Source organism: Oncorhynchus kisutch, linkage group LG14 (assembly GCF_002021735.2).
Source record: "Oncorhynchus kisutch isolate 150728-3 linkage group LG14, Okis_V2, whole genome shotgun sequence".
Lineage (NCBI taxonomy): Eukaryota > Metazoa > Chordata > Actinopteri > Salmoniformes > Salmonidae > Oncorhynchus > Oncorhynchus kisutch.
The window spans coordinates 27,109,631-27,132,957 of NC_034187.2; the positions used below are offsets into that span (position 1 = coordinate 27,109,631).

The following is a 23,327-nucleotide window of genomic DNA, read 5'->3' on the forward strand; positions in this document are numbered from 1 at the left end:
TTAAACAAAACGTTTTTTATGAATCATTGATTAAGGTCAAGAGCAGTACACTGGGAACAGCATCATAAGACAATAGAACTTCAGGTTTGATCTTAACTGACACTGACAGTCAATGACCACCATGTGAGAGCCGAGGCACAATGATCTTGACCCTCCCTGGCCTCCCGTATTCCCTATGAAGTCCACTTAACTTTCACTCATTATCTCCTTAAGCACTGAAGAGCAACATTTCACTGTGTCCTGACCCTGATTCAGGACTGATCCAGGCCACAAAGGATGGATCGTAAGCCCCTGTGAATGAACAGGTGTCGATCTAGGCAATTACCCATCATCCCAGCCACAGACAGACCACCCAGGACCTCTGAGTGGTTCTCAGACATGCTTACGGCTGGGATCACAGCGCAGTGTGATGACCACTCACCTCTGCCCTGAGGTCAGGGGTCGGAGAGAGGTGGTCATGTGACTATCTGCCAGGCACAGCGGAGCTCTATACCAGGCTTGGTTAGATATAGATATGGAGAGATACACTAAATTACCAAAAGTATGTGGACACCTGCTTATCAAACATCTCATTACAAAATCAAGGGCATTAAAATGGAGTTGGTCCCCCCTTTGCTGCTATAACAGCCTCCACTCTTCTGGGAAGGCTTTCCACTAGATGCTGGAACATTGCTGCGGGGACTTGCTTTCATTCAGCCAAAATAGCAATAGTGAGGTCAGGCACTGATGTTGGGCGATTAGGCCTGGCTGGTAGTCGGCGTTCCAAATCATCCCAAAGGTGTTCGCTAGGGTTAAGGTCAGGGCTCTGTGCAAGTCAGTCAAGTTCTTCCACACCGATATCAAGAAACCATTTTTGTGTGGAGTTTGCTTTGTGCACAGGTGCATTGTCATACTGAAACAGGAAAGGGCTTTCCCCAAACTGTTGCCACAAAGTTGGAAGCACAGAATAGTCTAGAGGCCTACCACTTCACGGCTGAGCCGTTATTGCTCCTAGACATATCCACTTCCCACTAAAAGCACTTACAGTTGACTAGGGTAGCTCTAGCAGGGCAGACATTTTATAAACTGACTTGTTGGAAAGGCGGCATCCTATGACAGTGCCACGTTGAATGTCAATGAGCTTGTCAATAAGACCATTCTACTGCCAATGTTTGTCTATGGAGATTGCATGGCTGTGTGCTCAACGTTATACACCTGTCAGCCACGGGTGTGGCTGAAATGGCCGAATTCACTAATTTGAAGGGGTGTCCACTTACTTTGGTACATATAGTGTATGAGAGAGCAAGAGAGAGATAAGGGAGAGCAATATGAGAGAGATGGTAGTGGTGGTGAGAGTAAAGTAGATTCCTCTGGGAGTTCTCTATGAGGGGTGGCTGTTCCAGTCAGTCATTGCCATGACATGCCTGAGCTATGCAGAGTTCAACCTTCCCTATACTGCAGCTTTAGAGTTTGTTCCTGTGGACAAGTGCAGCCACAGAACATATATTTGGCACAATCAAAACGTCTCTTTATTTTAAAGTAGAAATCTTGGAAATAAAGGTCCATATTACCGGCAATATGACAAAATCTTCTACGGTGGTGTGGTTGATTAGTATTTAGAAACAAGAGAGCTCAGTCAATATATCTTTGCATTGCAGAAATCAAGGGCAAAATGCAGGTAGCCCAACTGTGAATGACAGTGGTCTTTCTTGGCCTCTAAGACGGACAAACAAGCAAAAGGTGCTACTGCAGATGAGAATGAAAGACTAACATCCAGGTTGGCTGAATTCTGTTTCCATGGTGAATCTTGTGAAATCATAGGGCCTGGTGATTGGATGGATGGACGGACGGACAGAGGGCTGGACAGTGACCCATAGACCGGGGCCATTAGCTGAAGTGGCGTCCCAGTCTGGCCTGACGGTAGTCCACTCTCAGCTGGACGAAGGCGTGCAGAAGGTTCCGGTCCAGGTTGGTAAGCTGCTCGCCGGAGCAAACCTGTTTGAGGTTGTCGGGGGCGACCACCAGGAGGTTACACAAGGCGTGGAGCGTGCCAAAGAGCTGCAGCACCAAAGGAACCTGAGGGACAGACAGTCAACCATACACAGAACTTTTACGACATCCAACCCAAGCCAGTATGCTAGCTAGCATTAACTCAGTAGCATTACTAGCGCTTAATATTATGATGTAAATTGTTGCTACAGCTGTAATGCTAACTCTGGTGTGACCTCTTACCCGGAAGTCCTTGGCACTTTTGCGGTACTCGGCCACGTCGCAGATGGCCAGCATGCCTCCCATGGAGCTGTAGCTGTACTGCTGCAGATGCTCGTGGATGAGGCGGTGGAAACGCACACCCAGCTCCGTCAGCACTGTGTCCACGTTCTTACCGTCCATGGACTTCCGCACACGCTCCACCTGCCGACTTACGTACACACACACCTTGGAGCAGGCCTGGGGAGCACAGGCAGGAAGGGGACATCAGACCGTCTGGTTGGGAGTCACAGGTCGAGTGAAATGGCACTGATTTGTTTTTTACTTTTTAAAACTCATCCGACTACAGTTCCTCTTTGCTTTGCATATGAGACAAGGGGTGGAGGCTGGGTGCAGTTCACTCCTTACTGCGGTGCACTGGATCATAACGTTGTTCTCGTCTTCAGGCCTGAAGTCGGTCTTCTTCTGTTCCGTAGCCAGGATGTGCTTCATCTGTCCCACCATGCAGTTCAGCGTTCTGCAGAGAGGACAACACCATGACAACCACCCCTCACACACTAATATAATACATTCACTAATTTCCCATTATGTTTTTGATAACATAAAAAAACAGTGGTTTACTGACCTGTCTATGCCGGTGTCCAGTTTCACCTCCATCTGTTCAATCACCTCCTTCTTCTTGTGCAGGCACTCTGTCAGTTTGGGAGAAGAGCTGGTGGAGAGAGAAGGTCCATAAAAGGTCAACGGTAATACAAAGTAGCACAGAACAACTATCTGGAAAACATGAAGCTTGCTACAGAGTCGCTACCTGTTAGTGAATAACAATAATAATAACAACAACAAGGGGAGGCTATCAAACCGTAAGAGGCAGTAATAGTGTACAGTACAAATCAAATCTTATTTGTCACATGAGCTGAATACAACAGCCCAAGAGAGGGAACTGTGGAAAGTTAAAACATTTGACCACAGCTGGCTCAGCAGCCTACTGGACTGTTAAGCGTGAACAAGCTCAAACACACACACTTTTCACAAAGGCTGTATTTTCATATAATAAATATATTTCTGTATACCTTACAGTGAAATGCTAAATACAACAGGTAGACCTTACAGTGAAATGCTAAATACAACAGGTAGACCTTACAGTGAAATGCTAAATACAACAGGTAGACCTTACAGTGAAATGCTAAATACAACAGGTAGACCTTACAGTGAAATGCTAAATACAACAGGTAGACCTTACAGTGAAATGCTAAATACAACAGGTAGACCTTACAGTGAAATGCTAAATACAACAGGTAGACCTTACAGTGAAATGCTAAATACAACAGGTAGACCTTACAGTGAAATGCTAAATACAACAGGTAGACCTTACAGTGAAATGCTAAATACAACAGGTAGACCTTACAGTGAAATGCTAAATACAACAGGTAGACCTTACAGTGAAATGCTTACTTACGAGCCCCTAACCAACAATGCAGTTTAAAAAAATACAGATAAGAATAAGAAATAAAAGTAACAAGTAATTAAATAGCAGCAGTAAAATAACAACAGCGAGACTATATACAGGGGGTACCGGTACAGAGTCAATGTGCGGGGGCACCGGTTAGTTGAGGTAATATGTACATGTAGGTAGAGTTATTAAAGTGACTATGCATAGATGATAATAACAGAGAGTAGCAGTGGTGTAAAAGAGGGGTGGGGGGGGGCAATGCAAATAGTCTGGGTAGCCATTTGATTAGATATTCAGGAGTCTTATGGCTTGGGGGTAGAAGCTGTTTAGAAGCCTCTTAGACCTAGACTTGGCACTCCGGAACTGCTTGCCGTGTGGTAGCAGAGAGAACAGTCTATGACTAGGGTGGCTGGAGTCTTTAACAATTTTTAGGGCCTTCCTTTCACACCACTTGATATAGGGGTCTTGGATGGCAGGAAGCTTGGCCCCAGTGATGTACTGGGCCGTTCGCACTACCCTCTATAGTGCCTAGCGGTTGGAGGCCGAGCAATTGCCATACCAGGCAATGATACAACCCGTTTGGATGCTCTCGATGGTGCAGTTGCAGAACCTTTTGAGGATCTGAGGACCCATGCCAAACCTTTTCAGTCTCCTGAGGGGGAATAGGTTTTGTTGTGCCCTCTTCATATCTGTCTTGGTGTGCCTGGACAGCCCCGTTGATGAGAATGGGGGCGTGCTCGGTCCTCTTTTCCTGTAGTCCACAATCATCTCCTTTGTCTTGATCACGTTGAGGGAGAGGTTGTTGTCCTGGCACCACACTGCCAGGTCTCTGACCTCCTCCCTATAGGCTGTCTCGTCATTGTCGGTGATTAGGCCTCCCACAGTTGTGTCATCGGAAAACTTAATGAATGTGCTGGAGTCGTGCTTGGCCATGCAGTCATGAGTGAACAGGGAGTACAGGAGGGGACTGAGCACGCATCCCTGAGGGGCCCCTGTGTTGAGGATCAGTGTGGCAGATGTGTTGTTACCTACCCTTACCACCTGGGGATGGACTGTCAGGAAATCCAGGATCCAGTTGCAGAGGGGGGTGTTTATTCCCAGGGTCCTTAGCTTATTGATGAGCTTTGAGGGCTCTATGGTGTTGAACCCTGAGCTGTAGTCAATGAATAGCATTCTCATATAGGTGTTCCTTTTGTCCAGGTGGGAAAGGGCAGTGTGGAGTGCAATAGAGATTGCCTGGGGTTGTGGTGGTATGCAAATTGGAGTGGATCTAGGGTTTCTGGGATAATGGTGTTGATAATGGTGCCTTTCAAAGCACTTCATGGCTACAGACATGAGTGCTACGGGTCGGTAGTCATTTAGGCAGGTTACCTTAGTGTTCTTAGGCACAGGCATTATGGTGGTCTGCTTAAAACACGTTGGTATTACAGACTCGGATAGGGAGAAGTGGAACGTGTCAGTGAAGACACTTGCCAGTTGGTCAGCGCATGTTCGCAGTACACATCCTGGTAAGCCCTGGGGCCTTGTGAATGTTGACCTGTTTAAAGACTTTACATACATTAGCCTATTAGACGAGCTAAACTAGCCAGTGTCACTGGGCAGCTCTCGGCTGTGCTTCCCTTTGGAGACTGTGGTTTGCCAACCCTGCCAATTCCGACCAGCGTCAGAGCGGGTGTAGTACTGTATTTACGCGTTGCCTGTTTGATGGTTCGTCAGAGGGCATAGCGGGATTTCTTATAAGCTTCCAGGTTAGAGTCCCGCTCCTTGAAAGCGACAGCTCTAACCTTTAGCTCAGTGCAGTGTGAGAGCAAAATTGCAAGATTGTTAAAATACTTTTATTGCATCAAACGGTTGTTTTTATGCAACAAAATAGAGGGTTCTTATAACTCTATTGTGTCGGTGTGAACTGAAAGTGGGCCTCTGGGAGATAACACTGTCAGGAGATATACGATGTCCTTGGGGATACCGCATTCCAGAACATGAGTTAATGTTTCTGTTCTATAAGGTACCAGGGAGAGACGACTCCAGAGCCAGACCCTGGTCCCTACATAATTAGATACTTAGAATTAACAGCAGACAGCATCTTTCATACTAATCTTAACCTTGTGACCCATTCCATACATCTGTTTTTTGTCATCAACATCCAGTCTGGCTACCCAGACTCCATGGCTTCTGGTTGGGGTATGTACGTACGGTCACTGTGGGGACGATGTCGTCGATGCACTTATTGATGAAGCCAATGACTGATGTGGTGTACTCCTCAACGCCATCGGAGACATCTCGGAAAATTATCCAGTCTGTGCTAGCAATAGACTGCAGTATGGGACAGGGGGGGATAGGTGTAATTGACAGGACACACCCTATGCTAACCTGATAAGAGGCATGAGGTGGTCATTGAACTGCTTATCAAACAGGTGGAAGATGGTGTTGGCCTGCTGAACTACATCCAGGAAGTAAAGGTTGGCATTCTTGGCATCAGCTGACGGAATGGCTGTAGAGAGAGGCGAGAGAAACAAACACTTTCCATTTAAAAAGGCACAAGAGAAGATTCATTTTACGCCCACACGTAAAAAGGATTTACTCAATGTTTCTAAAAGGTTTTTCGACCTTTACTGTGTTAGTGACAGTTAGTGAGAGTTGTGTGTACCGGAAAGGCCGATCTCCAGTGCGTAGTCAATGTGGTCCACACACAGGTGCTCCACCAGCAGCAGGAAGATGGAGAAGGCGTTCTTGGGCAGGTCCGAGGGATCTGAGAGCTGGTTCACAACACACAGAGACAGGACCTGATTTCCTCGCAGCACTCTACAGGGACCTACTGCAAAGGCCTCATTTACATACACCGTAGTCAAATATATTTAAACTCAGTTTCACAATTCCTGACATTTAATCCTAGTAAAAATTCCCCGTTTTAGGTCAGTTAGGATCATCACTTTATTTTAAGAATGTGAAATGTCCGAATAATAGTAGAGAGAATTATTTATTTTGGCTTTTTATTTCTTTCATCACATTCCCAGTGTGTCAGAAGTTGACATACACTCAATTAGTATTTGGTAGCATTGCCTTTAAATTGTTTGACTTGTGTCAAACGTTTCAGGTAGCCTTCCACAAGTTTCCCACAATAAGTTGGGTGAATTTTGGCCCGTTCCTCCTGACAGAGCTGGTGTAACAGAGTCAGGTTTGTAGGCCTCCTTGCTCACACACGCTTTTTCAGTTCTGCCAACAAAGTTTCTATAGGATTGAGGTCAGGGCTTTGTGATGGCCACTCCTATACCTTGAATTGGTTGTCCTTAAGCCATTTTTCCACAACTTTGGAAGTATGCTTGGAGTCAATGTCCATTTGGAAGACTCATTTGCGACTTCCTGACTGATGTCTTGAGACGTTGCTTCAATATATCCACATAACTTTCCTCCCTCATGAAGCCATCTATTTTGTGAAGTGTACCAGTCCCTCCTGCAGCAAAGCACCCCCACAACATGATGCTGCCACCCCCGTGCTTCACGGTTGGGATGGTGTTCTTCGTCTTGCAAGCATCCCCCTTTTTCCTCCAAACATAATGATGGCCATTATGGCCAAACAGTTCTATTTTTGTTTCATCAGACCAGAGGATTTTTTCTCCAAAAAGTATGATCTTTGTCCCCATGTTGCAAACCGTTGTCCGGCTTTTTTATGGTGGTTTTGGAGCAGTGTCTTCTTCCTTGCTGAGCGGCCTTTCAGGTTATGTTGATATAGGACTTGTTTTACTGTGGATATAGATACCTTTGTACCCGTTTCCTCCAGCATCTTCATTAAGTCCTTTGCTGTTGTTCTGGGATTGATTTTCACTTTTCGCACCAAAGTACATTCATCTCTAGGAGACAGAATGCGTCTTCTTCCTGAGCGGTATGACGGCGGCGTGGTCCCATGGTGTTTATACTTGCGTACTATTGTTTGTACAGATGAATTAGCCTATCAGAAGCTTCTAAAGCCATGACATAATTTCCTGGAAATTTCCAAGCTGTTTAAAGGCACAGTCAACTTAGTGTATGTAAACTTATGACCCACTGGAATTGTGATACAGTGAATTATAAGTGAAATAATCTGTCTGTAAACAATTGTAAAAATGACTTGTGTCATACACAAAGTAGATGTCCTAAACGATTTGCCAAAACTACAATTTGTTATCAAGAAATGTATGGAGTGGTTGAAAAACTAGTTTTAATGACTCCAACCTAAGTGTATGTAAACTTCCGATTTCAACTGTATGATCACTGTGACAAAGGATCCTGTTATGATAATTCAGTACAGACTGTGACATCACTGCAGTCAGTGTTATTGTCTCTCCTGTAGGGGGCAGCGTAGCAGCCTCACCCTGTTGCACCTCTCGAAGGCGTGGCGTGTCTCCTGCAGCAGGTTGACCACCACCTCCTGGGACAGGAAGGTCTCGCCGTGGGTGTCGATGCTGGGCCCCAATGGCAGGTTGGTGCGCTGTCTGATCCGCTCCTTCAGCTCCTGGATACTGAAGGGGGGGGTTTGATTAAGTGCACCGGGCTATGGCCCGTGACGTGAACGGAGAAGTGCCCTTATCAAATCGAAATCTGCACCTCTGTCATGTCGTCAACAAAGCAGCATGGTGCATCATTCAGAAAAACACCACTTTCTTATTTCTCCATAAAATGCTTCAATTTTCAAAAAGGTTCATTGGGAAGGCAGATAAAGCCTTTTCATCAAAAGCAATCATGTTTGCACGTGAAAACACAGAATCCTACTCACTACTCCAAGTGCCTAAACTACGCCACTTTTGTTTTGAGCAGACTATGTCGTCGGCCAAAACAGGGCACCTGGCTCACACCCGGGAGGCAGCACGGTTCTAAAACAAATGCATTCAACACTAACCGGCTTCACCATACCCAGGTCATTAACAGAACTCCCTCACCATTACACCATTAAGGAAAAGGGAGGAGTCTGAACTAAAAGACAGGACCTTGATATGAGGAGTGGAGAGATGCGGGATGTACTATTTAAAGCCATTTAACTATTTAATACAACTCAGGTCTGACACCAAGGCGGAGAAGGAAGTTCAGGGTAAAGGGAGAAGACGGAGGAGAGAGGGGATGGTCATGGGGGCTCTAGGGTAGAGGTGGTCAGTCACTTCCTACCTGCCCCCACCCAGTGGGCGTTTCTGGTGGTTCTTGGAGTCGTAGTAGCGTTGCAGGATCATGGTGCTGCGTGTGCGGAGGTAATCTTTCTCCATTTCAATGTAGCTCTCCAGATAGGTGGAGAAGATGTTCTTGATGAGCTTGGACAGGAACGTGTGTTTGTCTGAGCCCAGGTTGAACTCTGTTAGCTTGGCAGCCAAGGCTGTCGTCCTGGAGACACAGGGTTGCCAAGATTACCAATGGTCAGACTGGAGGGTATGAGGTATTAGTGCAGGTATTAAGGCCCAGTGCAGTCAAAAACGTGATCTCCTGTATTTTATATATATTTCCACACTATGAGGTTGCAAAAATACTGTTAAAATGAAAATTCCCTTTTAGTAAGAGCTGTTTGAAAAGATTGACTGAAATGTCAACCTGTTGTGGTGGGATAGAGTTTTGCCTGTTGACATCACCAGGTGGTAAATAAGTTAATAGACCAATTAGAGTTCCAAACCTCTCTGCCAATATCAGCTAGTTTTCAGTTTTCCCCTCCCCACTCAGTCCACTCCCAGACAGACCTAGCAAAATTATTGATTGAGAAATTGCTTTAATTTAAAGCAATCACAGTAAGGTACATATTGTTAGCCAGAAATGATTTGGTATCGAGATATAAAAAAAAGAAGCCTGCATTGGACCTTTAAGAGTGAGAGTTCAAAGGTGAACAGACATTACCTGGTGTAGAGGTCGTAGAGGTTTTTGAGGTATTGTTCTATGTCAGAGCGGCGGGTCTCGTCCAGCTTCTCTTTCACGTGAGCCTGGAAACACAAAGCTGCTCAGTCAGTCCAACAGAACTGGGTCAGAGAAGGTATTGTCTGGCAAATCTAGTGGCAGATATTGTTCACTATACCTGTAGTGTGTTCTCAAAGATGTTCTGGATGAGTTTGGCCATGACGGTCTCGGGGCTCTGGAAGACCTCGCCCACCTGCTTGTTGACTCGCTGGCAGAGGAGGGCCGTGTCTTCAAACACATCACTACGCATGTACGCTCCCTGAACACACAGAGTTAATTACAGACCTCAGGACTACAACTTGTGGTGAGACTACAACAGAAGCACACAGGTACTCTATACTAAACTGTTATGAAAGGGTTCATGTTCAACTGAACACTGCACACTCACCTCCTGACACTGCTTGATATAAACATCTACACAGTGCGCATAGCCCTGCAGGAAACAAAGACATGTCACAATCACACCTGCATCACTACCACAATCCAACATCTCCAAAGAACAAACTGGATGCATGGTTGCATAGACGCTAAATGAGATACAAGTGCATATTTGTAAGTTACAATATGCACTACTACTACACATACACCGCTCAAACAATAACACTAATCTTTCTTTAATATGGAGACGTATCAAAACAGTCCAGTGTTTGTGGGTCACCTTGAAATGTAAGAGGACTGCGGCGACCTCCCGCATGCGGCCAATCTCGCACCTACGCTGGGCCGCCGTGAACTCCTGGACCAGCTGGCGCTCCAGGTCGTGGTATTTACCTAGAGAGACACATTCAGATTGAGTTGCCTTTCTTAGCATGGCTGTGCGATCATTTGTTGATCAATCAGCAACAAAGGTCATTTTGAGTGCAACCACTCACTTGCAATCTTGGCCTTGACATCTGCAAACCTGTAAGAGGACAAGAATAGAGGCATTCACCAAAGAGGATATTGGAGATTAAAAAGACTCAAAACCAAAATGATGTCAATGTAATCTTGCATGTGTGCCATTTGTAGTCCCTCTGACTTGAAGTGAAATGTATTCTCTCACTCAGAAACACTAGTTAATGCAACACAACATTTACAAAACTAGTCTGGTTGGGCTGGAGGCACAGAGTAGCAGCACCGATACTGTTTACATTGTACCACAGAGCTCGTGTAAAGCTGCCTCCAGGACGACTCACCTGTCAAACGGCAGCTCCTGCGCTATGAGATGCAACTTCTGAATGATATCAGCAGCTTCCTTAATCTGGGAAAGGGAGAAATAGGGGGGAAGGAGTCGGGAGGGAGAGAGAGAAACATAAGAAATAGACACCCAAACAGAGAGCAGACCAACAGTAGCAGCATCTCCACTTAGGAGATCATGTTAAACCAGCCCTCCTCCTCCTCCTCCTCCTCCCTGTACACCATGGAGCTGATAACAAGCAGCCGCCGCTCACCTGGCTAACAGCATCCGCAGCAGCAGCCCTGGGTTAGCAGCATATCTAACTCTTTATTGGCATGCCTCCTCTGAATGGGCTCTAATCCCACTGCAGCCTAAATCGCCTTCAATAATCTGTCCGGCCAGGGATATCTCTTAAAAAAATGGGCCCTGTCGAGAACCCGCCACTCCCCTCCCTCTGACATACACGCTGGCTGAAAACCCCAGACCTAGTAAAGGCCCGCCGTCCGCAACTCTTCTGTTCCCGCAGATGCCTGCCTCAGCTAACATCATTACTCCGCTCCCATGAGGAGGATCCAGCCTTTCTGCGCGGCAAAGGTTTTCTAAGTATCTGTCCCCCAGCTAAGATTAGCTAAATCCCATGTAAGTAATGTAGCCGTCTCTCTGCAGTCAGGGTTTAGCAGCACTTGTCTCCTCGCTGGCGGCCCAGCCCTCCCTTTCAGAAGGATTAGCAGAGCCATCCCCCCTTCAGCTATTCACTCGCAGCTTTCCTCTTTCCCCCTCATCTGGAGGTATGCTCAGGAAAAGGGATCCGTCCGATATTCCCACCATGCCTCTCTGGAAGCATTCCCATCCCATCTCCAGGTCCCGTCTCTGAGATTGACCTCCAGACTCTCCGCCCGCTTTGATTACGGTTTCCCCACTCGCTCTTAAACCGTTTTGACAATCCCCAATCAAACTTTTGAGGGTTGATAGTGAGGTCACTCAAATGGCTTTGAACTCTTATCGGAAACGTAGATTAATTAGGCCCAGTTTTCTCCCATAAGAAATATATTTTGATGTGCTTTCCCATGCCACATTTAGCTGTAGTAGGACAAAATGGTGATGACCAAGACCGTCAACAGCAACAACAAAAAAATGCTCTCTCTCACACCTTGCAATTAATGCGATTAAGACAGACAAGAGCATGTTGACATCCATGGTAGTCAATCCTCTAGCTATTGTCAAAAAGTAAAGGCCAGTTGATTAATCCAAATTAGCTCAGGGATCCAACTAAAGGGATCAATTCCACAAATTACAATGTGTGGTTACCTCAATCCTGTTCATTGACTTATTTCAGTTCTTAACATCTTTCACTGCTGTAGTGGTGTTATTTTCAAGGGTCAATCTTTTTCATTTTTGAAAAACATAAAAAAGGTCCATCTCTAAGAATACACGAGGGTGGATGGTAATGTGTGTATCATGACCTTCTCTGGGTTGTTGAAGACATCACTGCGCAGGTCCCCATCCAGGAACTCATTGAAGTAGGTCATGAGACGCTGTGCCTCCACCGCCCTCTGCCTGGGCGTGTTCACGCCCTCCAGCTGGTCGCCAAGGTGACACACCTTGGTGGCCACATAGCTGATGTGCTCGTCCAACTCCTGGAAGTGCTGGAAGGCTACCTGTATGGAGACAGAGAGTTGTGCAAAAAGAAGTCCCACATTGTGTGACATGATTAATGAATGGGGATAAACATAATCTTGCATGATGGCAGGGCTTTCAAAAGTAGCAAGGGTCATAATGCTTTTATATTACACTGGATTCTAACATTCTCTTCAAAACGTGCCCGTCTACAGGGTAAAAGGCTGGGGATCTGAGGTTGTGGTGGGTGCAGTGGGTTGTGAAACTGACCTGGTTGCTCCTCTGTAAGTCCTGCACTTTGTGGGCAAACTCCTTGGCCTCTCTGTGACACTGGTGCTCCAGCTTCTCCACCCGACGCTGGATCTTCTCATCTAGCTGCTTCAGCTCCTCTATGTGGTTCTCAAACTCCTCCAGCAGCCTAGGAGGGAAGCAGGACAAGGGCTTTAAAAGACTGCAGGCCTACCTCACATTGGTCTAGACTCTCCATAGCCATGAGTTCACTTACAAGCTGGCCTTCAACTTAATCTCCAGCCATAAGTTCACAGCAAACAAAGGGTAGACAAAATGCTTTAGTATACTAGCATGGGTGAGTCATTTAGGGTTGGATTTGTCCTACTAACTCAATCGTCACCAACCTTTGAGTCAAGATCACGTTCGGGGTCAAAATGCAAGCCAAGATCTACCACTCAGATTAAAAAAAAAAAAACATGACTTAAAAAGTGTAAGCCTATGCAATAAAAAACAAACAGTTCTGTAGGAATGAGGTTTGTGCCGTAGGCCTAGTACATAATCACAGCATTTGGCTATATGACTGGCCTGCCAATATTGTTCTTCTCAGACCATATTGTATTTCAAAACTCGAGGTTTGATAACAAAATAGATAAGTTCTATCACTTGCGAGGTACAGCTGAGCATACATTTAAATAATTGGCTTTTTTATTTTACTAGAGTGATGGTACCTGCATCCGATGGTCAGTCTCAGCAGAGGGAGAGCACAGCAGAGGGGTCTGCCTCTCATGGTCCCTGCTCTCTCCTTTCCTCCGGTGAGACTGACCAGAGAGAGGGGGCATCATGTTTCTGCCTCAGGAACAACATGAATTTGTGCATATGACCAGAAAAAGTTAAATATTCCTTGACACAATGAATAAAAGACGCAGGTCTATCGATACTCATTCCTTGGAGTTGCAGCGCGAGTGGAAGTAGGGAAAAGCATATTTATGTTTTCAAAAAGGGTTGAATAAAAACAGAAACATGAACTCACTCATAAAAACACCAGCTCTTTGCTATATTCTTTGACAGTCTCTCTCTGGTCGAGGTTTTAAAAGCTATGAAATCTCACCTAGGCTAATATCAAACTTTGCTGTGGGGTTGTGGAAGCTGTATGCACAGTGATTTTAGCTAACAGACTGGACAGCGCAGTAGGCACACTTGATTTAACATGGTCTGCCGGGTAGGCAGAGTTTGTCCAGCCAGACAAATGAAATGTAGTTCAAAATGGGAACACTTTGCCTACCGGGCGTGCAGAACTTCTGAATCAAATGAACCTACTGCCAACAGAGCAAGATGCCTTCTAAATTAAAATATATACAGTGCCTTGCGAAAGTATTCGGCCCCCTTGAACTTTGCGACCTTTTGCCACATTTCAGGCTTCAAACAAAGATATAAAACTATTTTTTTGTGAAGAATCAACAACAAGTGGGACACAATCATGAAGTGGAACGACATTTATTGGATATTTCAAACTTTTTTAACAAATCAAAAACTGAAAAATTGGGCGTGCAAAATTATTCAGTCCCCTTAAGTTAATACTTTGTAGCGCCACCTTTTGCTGCGATTACAGCTGTAAGTCGCTTGGGGTATGTCTCTATCAGTTTTGCACATCGAGAGACTGAAATTTTTTCCCATTCCTTCTTGCAAAACAGCTCGAGCTCAGTGAGGTTGGATGGAGAGCATTTGTGAACAGCAGTTTTCAGTTCTTTCCACAGATTCTCGATTGGATTCAGGTCTGGACTTTGACTTGGCCATTCTAACACCTGGATATGTTTATTTTTGAACCATTCCATTGTAGATTTTGCTTTATGTTTTGGATCATTGTCTTGTTGGAAGACAAATCTCCGTCCCAGTCTCAGGTCTTTTGCAGACTCCATCAGGTTCTCTTCCAGAATGGTCCTGTATTTGGCTCCATCTTCCCATCAATTTTAACCATCTTCCCTGTCCCTGCTGAATAAAAGCAGGCCCAAACCATGATGCTGCCACCACCATGTTTGACAGTGGGGATGGTGTGGTCAGGGTGATGAGCTGTGTTGCTTTTACGCCAAACATAACGTTTTGCATTGTTGCCAAAACGTTCAATTTTGGTTTCATCTGACCAGAGCACCTTCTTCCACATGTTTGGTGTGTCTCCCAGGTGGCTTGTGGCAAACTTTAAACGACACTTTTTATGGATATCTTTAAGAAATGGCTTTCTTCTTGCCACTCTTCCATAAAGGCCAGATGTGTGCAATATACGACTGATTGTTGTCCTATGGACAGAGTCTCCCACCTCAGCTGTAGATCTCTGCAGTTCATCCAGAGTGATCATGGGCCTCTTGGCTGCATCTCTGATCAGTCTTCTCCTTGTATGAGCTGAAAGTTTAGAGGGACGGCCAGGTCTTGGTAGATTTGCAGTGGTCTGATACTCCTTCCATTTCAATATTATCGCTTGCACAGTGCTCCTTGGGATGTTTAAAGCTTGGGAAATCTTTTTGTATCCAAATCCGGCTTTAAACTTCTTCACAACAGTATCTCGGACCTGCCTGGTGTGTTCCTTGTTCTTCATGATGCTCTCTGCGCTTTTAACGGACCTCTGAGACTATCACAGTGCAGGTGCATTTATACGGAGACTTGATTACACACAGGTGGATTGTATTTATCATCATTAGTCATTTAGGTCAACATTGGATCATTCAGAGATCCTCACTGAACTTCTGGAGAGAGTTTGCTGCACTGAAAGTAAAGGGGCTGAATAATTTTGCACGCCCAATTTTTCAGTTTTTGATTTGTTAAAAAGTTTGAAATATCCAATAAATGTCGTTCCACTTCATGATTGTGTCCCACTTGTTGTTGATTCTTCACAAAAAAATACAGTTTTATATCTTTATGTTTGAAGCCTGAAATGTGGCAAAAGGTCGCAAAGTTCAAGGGGGCCGAATACTTTCGCAAGGCACTGTATATATAGGAGTGCAAGGCTTTATCATTGACTTTTCTTCAGAAATGTTTGGTAATCGACTAGGAATGCCTCGCAGATTGAGATCGACCGGTTGGTGACCACTGTACTAACCTTACACTCATTCAGTTAATATTTATACATAGTATTGAGGGCTTAATCCTTGGGTCCCCACATTTACGAAGCTCTACAAACTGGGAGCTACGTCAGCTGCATTTAAAGTGAGTACTGTGGAGCAAATGTTGTAAGTCAGCACCATATTTAACAGCCTAGGAAACGTCCCAAAATGATGAGTATTTAATCTCTTAGCTAATTCCCGCAGCAGTGGCTTCAGCTTAGGGACATCTCCCATCCCTTCCCAATGCACATTAATTTCCTTGCTGTCAGTTACTGTATGACTCAGAGCTCGGTGGCCTCCCATTACGCACTGCCTCGGAGTTATCTTCAATGGAGGTTTAAATAGAACTTGTTGTATGGTTGGGACTAGAGCTTTAAGAAAGGGGGATAAGGCTGAAACAAAGGTAGGGGTCTTAAAAGGGGAAGCACAAGGACCTGCAATAAGACAGGGGATTGGCTGCTGGTTGATCAAGATTAGGCTGGTGGTAGGTGTTAGGGTTAGTTAGTCTTTTGAAAAGAGGTCAAGAGTCATGATTACGGTAACTTTCAATAAAGCCATGTCTTTAGAACAAGACTACCTTTTGGGGTCGAATGCCTCAGCTCCGCCTTTGGACCCTCCTCCAGGGGTTCTCCAGGCCAACCTCTCTATGTACTCATCTGCATCAAAGGGCTCCTGTGGATCAAGCACACACAGACAGTGTCAATCTCTGTCCTGTCAAGACTGTCTTAGATAAATGGTGAGCATGGGATGTGACATGAGCAATACTGGAACCTGGCTAGCCGACTAAACTCAACGACTGTATAATTGTGGGCTAATCTTTGGGTGCTGAAATCGGTAGTTTTTTATAAAAACGTAATTTTATGTGATGTCGGAGTTCCAACCCGCCCACACTCGTCGCTGCTCAACTCCATCGTAAATCGTTGAGTTTAGTTGACTAGACCATGGCATACATTAACCCTTATTGTGTCAAATGGTCAATGATTGATTACAGGTGCACTCAAGTGGCTACATGGTTTCAATGCTTATAACAAGCAGTTTTGGGGAAGCTACTCTGAAAATATTTTTGTTTGTTTGTTTAACTAGGCAAGTCAGTTACGAACAATTCTTATTTACAATGATGGCCTACCCCGGCCAAACCTGGACGACGCTGGGCCAATTGTAGGCCGCCCTATGGGACTGCACTGAGATGCAGTGCCTTAGACCGCTGCACAGTTTACCAAGCTACCAATTACTTCACACTGAAGTTAAGCTACTATAAGTACATAGTTTACTTAACTAAAGTTACTTAGAAAAAGTTACTTCTTCCAAACTACTTAGTGAAAAAATAACATCTAAATCTGAAATGTCATATACAACAAATTGCAAGAACAGATCCCTATAGTCAGATGTTAACAGAATGTATGATTTAGCCTATTTAACAAAGTTAGAATTAGGCACACAACGTGTTTCAAGTGAGAATTAGCTAGGTTTGATGCCAAAAAATAAAGAATTCTTTCCCTCACCCATCTTTTCTTTTTGCAAAAACGTAGCGTGCAGTTACAGTAGTTAGCTACACCAAAACATGGCAAAAAGTAATTAACTACCAAGATTTGAATTTAGTTCAACCACCACCAAGCTATTGCAAAATGTCATTAAATGACTAGTTGAACAATGTAGCTAGTTCACTACTCCCCAACACTGATATCTAGGGGCGTGACAAGCTACCTAGCCAATCCTACTGTAAACCAGTAACTTAGGCAATAACATAAGACATAGAGCAGCTAGAGCAGGGGTGGGCAAACTTTTTGGCTCGAGGAACACATCGGGATTTTGAAATTCAACGGAGGAATTGCAAACCATTTGCGGAGGCCTCCCGAGTGGCGCAGCGGTTTAAGGCTTCACTACAGACCCGGATTCAATCCCAGGCTGTGTCACAGCAGGCCGTGACTGGGAGACCCATGAGGCGGCGCACAATTGGCCCAGCATCATCCGGGTTAGGAGAAGGTTTGACAGGCCGAGATTTCCTTGTCTAGCGACTCCTGTGGCGGGCTGGGCGAATGCATGCTGACACTGTCGCCAGGTGTACAGTGTACCCTCCGACACATTGGTGCGACTGGCTTCCGGGTTAAGTAGGCATTGTGTCAAGAAGCAGTGTGGCTTGACTGGGTTGTGTTTCAGAGGACGCATGGCTCTCGACCTTCGCCTCTCCCAAGTCCCTACGGGAGTTGCAGCGATGGGACAAGACTGTACCTACCAATTGGATACCATGAAATTGGGGATAATGTTTTTTTATTTTAAATAAATATATAATAAATGTAATACGTCTTGATGGATACGGCCTGAGGGCCGTACTTTGCCCCCCAAGCTAGAGGTAACTTTGGCAACAATCACAAATCGTTAAGGTACAGCTGGGGGGTATACTAAAAATCAGGTTCAATGAGTTAACCAGCTAACTTGTCTAAATGCTCTAAAATAACTTGAAATGGGCTCAACATTTTAAAACACATGAGTTTAGCCTTCTTCATTGACCAACAAATCGGTTATTTCTGGTTGTTTATCAAGTTAGCTGGCTAACTCACTGAACCTACTTTGTAGTATAACCCTCTAGTCAACTTACACAATGATTGACAAATGATCACATCGTCAACATCTGCCTGGGTAAACACTACAGTAACTAGCTTTGTTAGCTAGCTGTCAGTGCAAAATAGCTAGCAAATGGTAACGTAGCTAGCTAATGGACAGCAGGGCAACTTCCTAACCAGCAGATCTGACCCGCTTGCTTACAGCTGCGCTAGGCCTGGGTTCGGATAGGATTCCTGTGTTGGTTAAGACACCACGGAGCAGGCGCGAGATATGGCTCGGACAACGTACCTCAATCCTGGGAAATGCGTTGTACTCCCGATTTTTTTCGGTGTAACAGTTGGGATGTTGGGACAATTCGGAGTACACCGCATTTCTCATCCCTGTTTTGAAGTACGTTTTCCGAGCCTTACCTCGCGCTGGCTCAGTGGTGTCCTAACCTACAGAGGAAGCCTATCCGACCCTAGTGCAGCTGTAAGCAAGCGGGTCGGATCTGCTGGCAAGGCAACTTCCTAGCTGAGGCACAATTTCCAATCCTTATAGCTATATCTGGCTAGCTAGTTAGCCTAAATTAAGACATTTCACATTTCAACTAACGCTACTCATCTAACGTTTAAACAGGGGGTTGGCTAGCTCATACTTATCCTCCTAGCTAGCTATTAAGCTACCACTAAAGTTAGCAGTCAGCTAGGCCAAGGGAACATACAGTTTATTTTACCTCGAATAGTTGAGGAGTCGTTGCCATGTTCTACTTATATCTGCAATGTACAAATTGCAGTTTAGGCAAACGAACATTCGGTTATGACAGCCGACTGATTGATCAGCTGGATTTATGTTTTGCACTTTGTTGATACATTTAACAGCTCTACTTCCGGGTCGTCACTAGTTTCCATAACCTTAGGCCGTATTCGAGAGTGTCAACACCGTGGTGTATCATGGGTTAATTGTGACTGACTGACTAATCGATCAATAATATTGAGCAGTTATTTAGGATGCAAGGGAATTTGTAAATCAGTCAGTCTCGACTCGCATTTAAAGTCGGCTGCAATTTCGAGCGTGTCCATTAGTATGACTAAACCCCGCCTACAATTTCTCTTATCAAAATTTGATTTTAAACCTAACCCTAAACACACTGCTAAACTTATGCCTAACCTTAAATGAATACCAAAATGTAAAAAAATAAATTATAATGTTTGTGTTTGTGGTAACTAGTGACACACCGGTAGGTACACTGCGTAAACACACATGCGCAAAAGTATCCTGATTGGTTCAGGCTGTCACATGATTGTAAAAATAGGAAGTTAATTTTGCAACGAAAACAGAACAGAATATCGATGAAAACTCAGTTGTGCAAGTTTAAAATGAGGCAAAATGTTATGTCCCCCTTTGTTGGACTACTTTAAGATTTCCCTCATAGATCTATCACAGAAGACACGTGGTTATCATATGTATGCATAACCTGTCAATTACAGGCATTTTTTTCTGGACAAAATGAGTGTGAGGGCATTGTGGATTATATCTTACGAGAGGGGAGAATCTGTAGCAGTGCGCTTTTCCAGGTTTGTAATGTTTTTCCTTCCATTGTTTGTGTAAAATGTAATGCCATCATGTGTGTGTATGTTAATTCACACCTGTCCCGTATTGCTGTTTTGGCTATGTGCATAGTTGGTAAAAGTGTTGGCTTCTCACACAGGCGATACCCAACAGTGGAGCAGCGTGCTAAGTGTATGGCCGGCTCATTGTATGTGTCTGTCCCAGAGGATGGCACTGTGCTCCAGCTCCTACTCACTGAGCTGGGCCTCTCTGACTCTGACAAACCCTACATGGCTCTACGAGATGACTGTCTCCACCAGCAGCGCTCACCAGCCTTGGAGCTCCATGTAGAAGGCCCCAGTGGAGGGGTCCTTTGGCCACTGTTGGTCATCTCCCAGGGGCCTCTGATCCTGGCCTGTTTGGCCGTGGTGGATGCCCCCGCTGATCCCCGGCCTCCTCTGGCTAGCTTGTTCTCTGTCTCCCAGGGCCTCACACTGTTGGCGGGCCTGCAGGCTTTCCTCTGTGGGTCTGGGAGTAAGCCTGACAGAGAGGGGCTGACCTCTCGCCTGGCCATGATGCCCTCTATCCTCCTGCAGATCTGCCCCCTCGGGACCCCACTGGACATCCCTCAGCCTGGGGCCTCATCAGCATCAGCAATGCCCACTCCTGCAGGGACCCAGAAACAGCCAGCCTGGAAAACAGGGGTGTACCGTGGTCGGGCTGTGGTGAATGTAGCTCTAACGGAGATGGTGCGCTCCATGCAGTATGGAAACCGAAACAGGCAGGACCTCTGGGATGTCTATGGCACAGTGACTTGCAAGGTGAGCACAGTGATACTGTCTATGTCTATGGTAATGTAATACTGAAGTTTCTTGTTACCTTCTGCTGTCTACTCATTCTCTAACCCATTTGTGCTTTTTTCCCTTTGTGTCATCAGTGTGAAGTGGAAGGGGTCCTTCCCAATGTGACGGTCACTCTCACACTGCCACCCAATGGCTCACCACTGATGGATGTCCTGGTCCACCCATGTGTGTCTTCACTGGATGCCAGTGTTCTGACTGCCATGAGTGTTGAGGACTGTGACAGCTCTGCCTTCTCTGGCCCCTACAAGTTCCCCTTCTCCCCTCCTTTTGAGCCTTTCAGGCTCTGCAGCTACACATCTCAGGTACACAAGTCCAGAGCTTGTAAAAATAGCTAAATACATGCATTCACTCCTTCATACATTGCTGTCTTCATCTCGTCAGATTGAATGATGTATTTTCTCAGGTTCCCGTGCCTCCTATCCTAGGCACCTATCAGCTGAAGGATGATGACAACCAGTTGTGTATTACTGTGAGTCTGAAACTTCACGAGAGTGTGAGGAACAGCTTTGAGTACTGTGAGGCACATCTGCCGTTCTTTAACAGGTAACCTATGCACATATAAACAATACATAACATCTCACATTGATGATGCACTTCCTGATGTCAATATAGTAGCTTATTACACATAATCATCCCTTCTAGTGTTGCTTGAAATGCAGTGTTTCTGGAATCTTGTAAAGAAACACATCTCGACTTGAGGTTACGTTTAACCTCTGAACCTCTGTGTTGTTGCAGGGACCAGATGGGTAGTGTGGATGTGAAAGTGAGCTCAGGACAGCTGGAAGTGTCCAAGGAGAAGAACCTGCTGGTCTGGGTCCTCGGTACGTCTCATTGTTCTGGGGACAACATTTACACTGTGCAATGACCCAGTTTACCACATATTTAAGTTTCAAATACCCTTTGTTTATGGAAAAACAACGTGCATATTCTGCCTTGCCACTCTTTAGGCCAGAAGTTCCCCAAGTCCCGCGAGGTGTCACTAGAGGGCAGTGTGAGTTTTTCAGGGGAGCTCCCAGGACCTACAGATCCTCTCTGCACAGACCTTACAGCCTACATCAAAGTAAGTCAGATTCTTTCTAGGCATTGGAGATGCATCTAAAACTAAACATACCAGAAAAAACATTCCTTCATGTTTTTCAGTTGTACTTCCGAGTGCCAGACTTGACTCTGTCTGGATGCTGTGTGGACCAGCATTCAGTGCAGGTCTATTCCTCTGCAAAACCTCGTATAGTCACATGTGAGTGAGAGATTTGGGTTCTAATGCTGGTTTAATTATTTTCTATGAAAATATATTTATGAAAAATATGTATTTGTGAAGCCTGAATGTGCGCTCTCTCTTCTCTCTACAGCCCGGGAGTTGTTATCCTCAGAATACTTTATCTGGAACTCATCTGGAACTGCACCAGTGTCCTCCGGACACATGATGCTGTAGGATGGAACTGTACAGTATAGACCAGCATCGAGGAAATTACTACTTCGTCCATATCTGGGATGGGCCAAACACATGATGGATCTCCAGAGCATAAGATCATTGCTGGACAACAGACACTGCTTTCGATTCTGGTGACAAGGTTTGAATCTGTGTAAACAGATACGCAAACAGCATCCAACATTATGAACACAATGGTCAAAGTGCTGTAACTGAATGGCTTGTATATGCCGTTCTTCTGACAGCCTTGGTCTCATCTAAGACGCAAAATGCAATTTCTCATCCGTACTGAACAGACCAATCAATTTTCAGTGAAAGAATATGCCTTAAAGCTAGAATCCTTAATTGAAACAACAACAAAGTGTCCACCCCACCTCTGTTTTGGTATAAAGCTGAGGGATGGGTCTTTAGAAATGTAACCATTCCCAAAATCATAGACATAGCTATGGTTGCAAGGACTGACTATCCATGATATCAAAATTATAGTTTTAACTATATTTTGAGGCTATACAGTGCTTTTTGTTTTACATTGTTCACAAACATTGGAGTAAAACAATCTTATATTTTTGGTTCTAATGACTGTTGAATTAAGTAATTTATAAGTTATATTCTTCAAGAATCAATGGGTATAAATGTATATATCCTTAATGTATGTCCAAAAATGGATGTAGCTACTAAGGATTCTAGCTTTAAATACAGATAATGGTTATTCAACTGAATCTTACTAAAGAGTATTAGTACTGGAAAGAGAAAATATTGAATTATTGCAATTAAATATTGACGTTAATACAATAATGTCTGCATTTGTGTACATTTTTATTTATTGATGCTGCCAGTTCCTATATTTTGGAAATGTTTGGACATCCCACTCCACTGGCCACATCTCTTTAGAGAGAGGGGCCACCCCTAGCTCTGACAGTCCCACTTCAGTGCCTCTCCATCAGCCAGATAATTAGCAGCTGGGGCCTTGTCGTCGGCTGGAGCTGAGGTCCTGTGGGAGATGGGGCTTGGGATGTGAAAGGGTAGGCTGATCCGGGCAGCGTCTGTGCCACAAAGAGCCTCTCAGGAGAACTGGCAGGTCTCCCTGGTCCCCCCCCCTGACTCCACTGCCTGTCAGCCAGTGACCTCTTCAAATACCCAGCCTCTCCAGCCTGAGATGGAGCACTGAACAACCCTCTAAAAAGTTGAGGCCTCCACCACCCCCAGCTGGCCAGATGACTGGCTAAGTGGAGAAAAACTTGTAAAGAGAAACAGGGTGTGGTGGCCACCTTAAATATTGCCTGACAAAAATTGGTTCAGCATAAGGGTC

At 45.0% G+C, this 23,327-nt stretch overlaps 2 protein-coding genes across 5 annotated transcripts; one reads left to right on the top strand and one right to left on the bottom strand.

Annotated features, from left to right (window-relative positions):
- On the bottom strand, window positions 1–19,180 carry exoc5 (exocyst complex component 5). Of its 4 annotated transcripts, none has more exons than XR_004202730.1 (18): window positions 18,485–18,734; window positions 16,212–16,306; window positions 12,582–12,729; window positions 12,158–12,352; window positions 10,714–10,778; window positions 10,411–10,439; window positions 10,200–10,309; window positions 9,930–9,974; window positions 9,660–9,800; window positions 9,485–9,567; window positions 8,774–8,983; window positions 7,986–8,133; window positions 6,285–6,393; window positions 6,008–6,128; window positions 2,813–2,899; window positions 2,513–2,704; window positions 2,212–2,427; window positions 1–2,055 (listed from the first exon to the last, which is right to left on the bottom strand). XR_004202730.1 is itself a non-coding variant. In XM_020501185.2 (18 exons), exons 1-18 carry the CDS (start codon window positions 18,936–18,938, stop codon window positions 1,867–1,869), a joined length of 2,127 nt encoding a protein of 708 aa, XP_020356774.1. In that variant the 5' UTR covers window positions 18,939–19,180; the 3' UTR covers window positions 1–1,866. The 4 variants fall into 4 exon arrangements, 3 of the variants coding, with proteins under 3 accessions (XP_020356774.1, XP_020356773.1, XP_031644015.1); XM_020501185.2 differs by lacking the exon at window positions 18,485–18,734 and adding an exon at window positions 18,912–19,180 and having other exon boundaries at window positions 2,596–2,704; XM_020501184.2 differs by having other exon boundaries at window positions 2,596–2,704; window positions 18,485–18,715.
- Window positions 17,879–22,813, top strand: ap5m1 (adaptor related protein complex 5 subunit mu 1). The gene is made up of 9 exons (XM_020501187.2): window positions 17,879–17,984; window positions 19,666–19,752; window positions 19,887–20,547; window positions 20,664–20,891; window positions 20,993–21,132; window positions 21,325–21,410; window positions 21,537–21,649; window positions 21,730–21,826; window positions 21,939–22,813. Exons 2-9 carry the CDS (start codon window positions 19,685–19,687, stop codon window positions 22,019–22,021), a joined length of 1,476 nt encoding a protein of 491 aa, XP_020356776.1. The 5' UTR covers window positions 17,879–17,984; window positions 19,666–19,684; the 3' UTR covers window positions 22,022–22,813.
- Window positions 22,814–23,327: the final 514 nt, after the last annotated feature.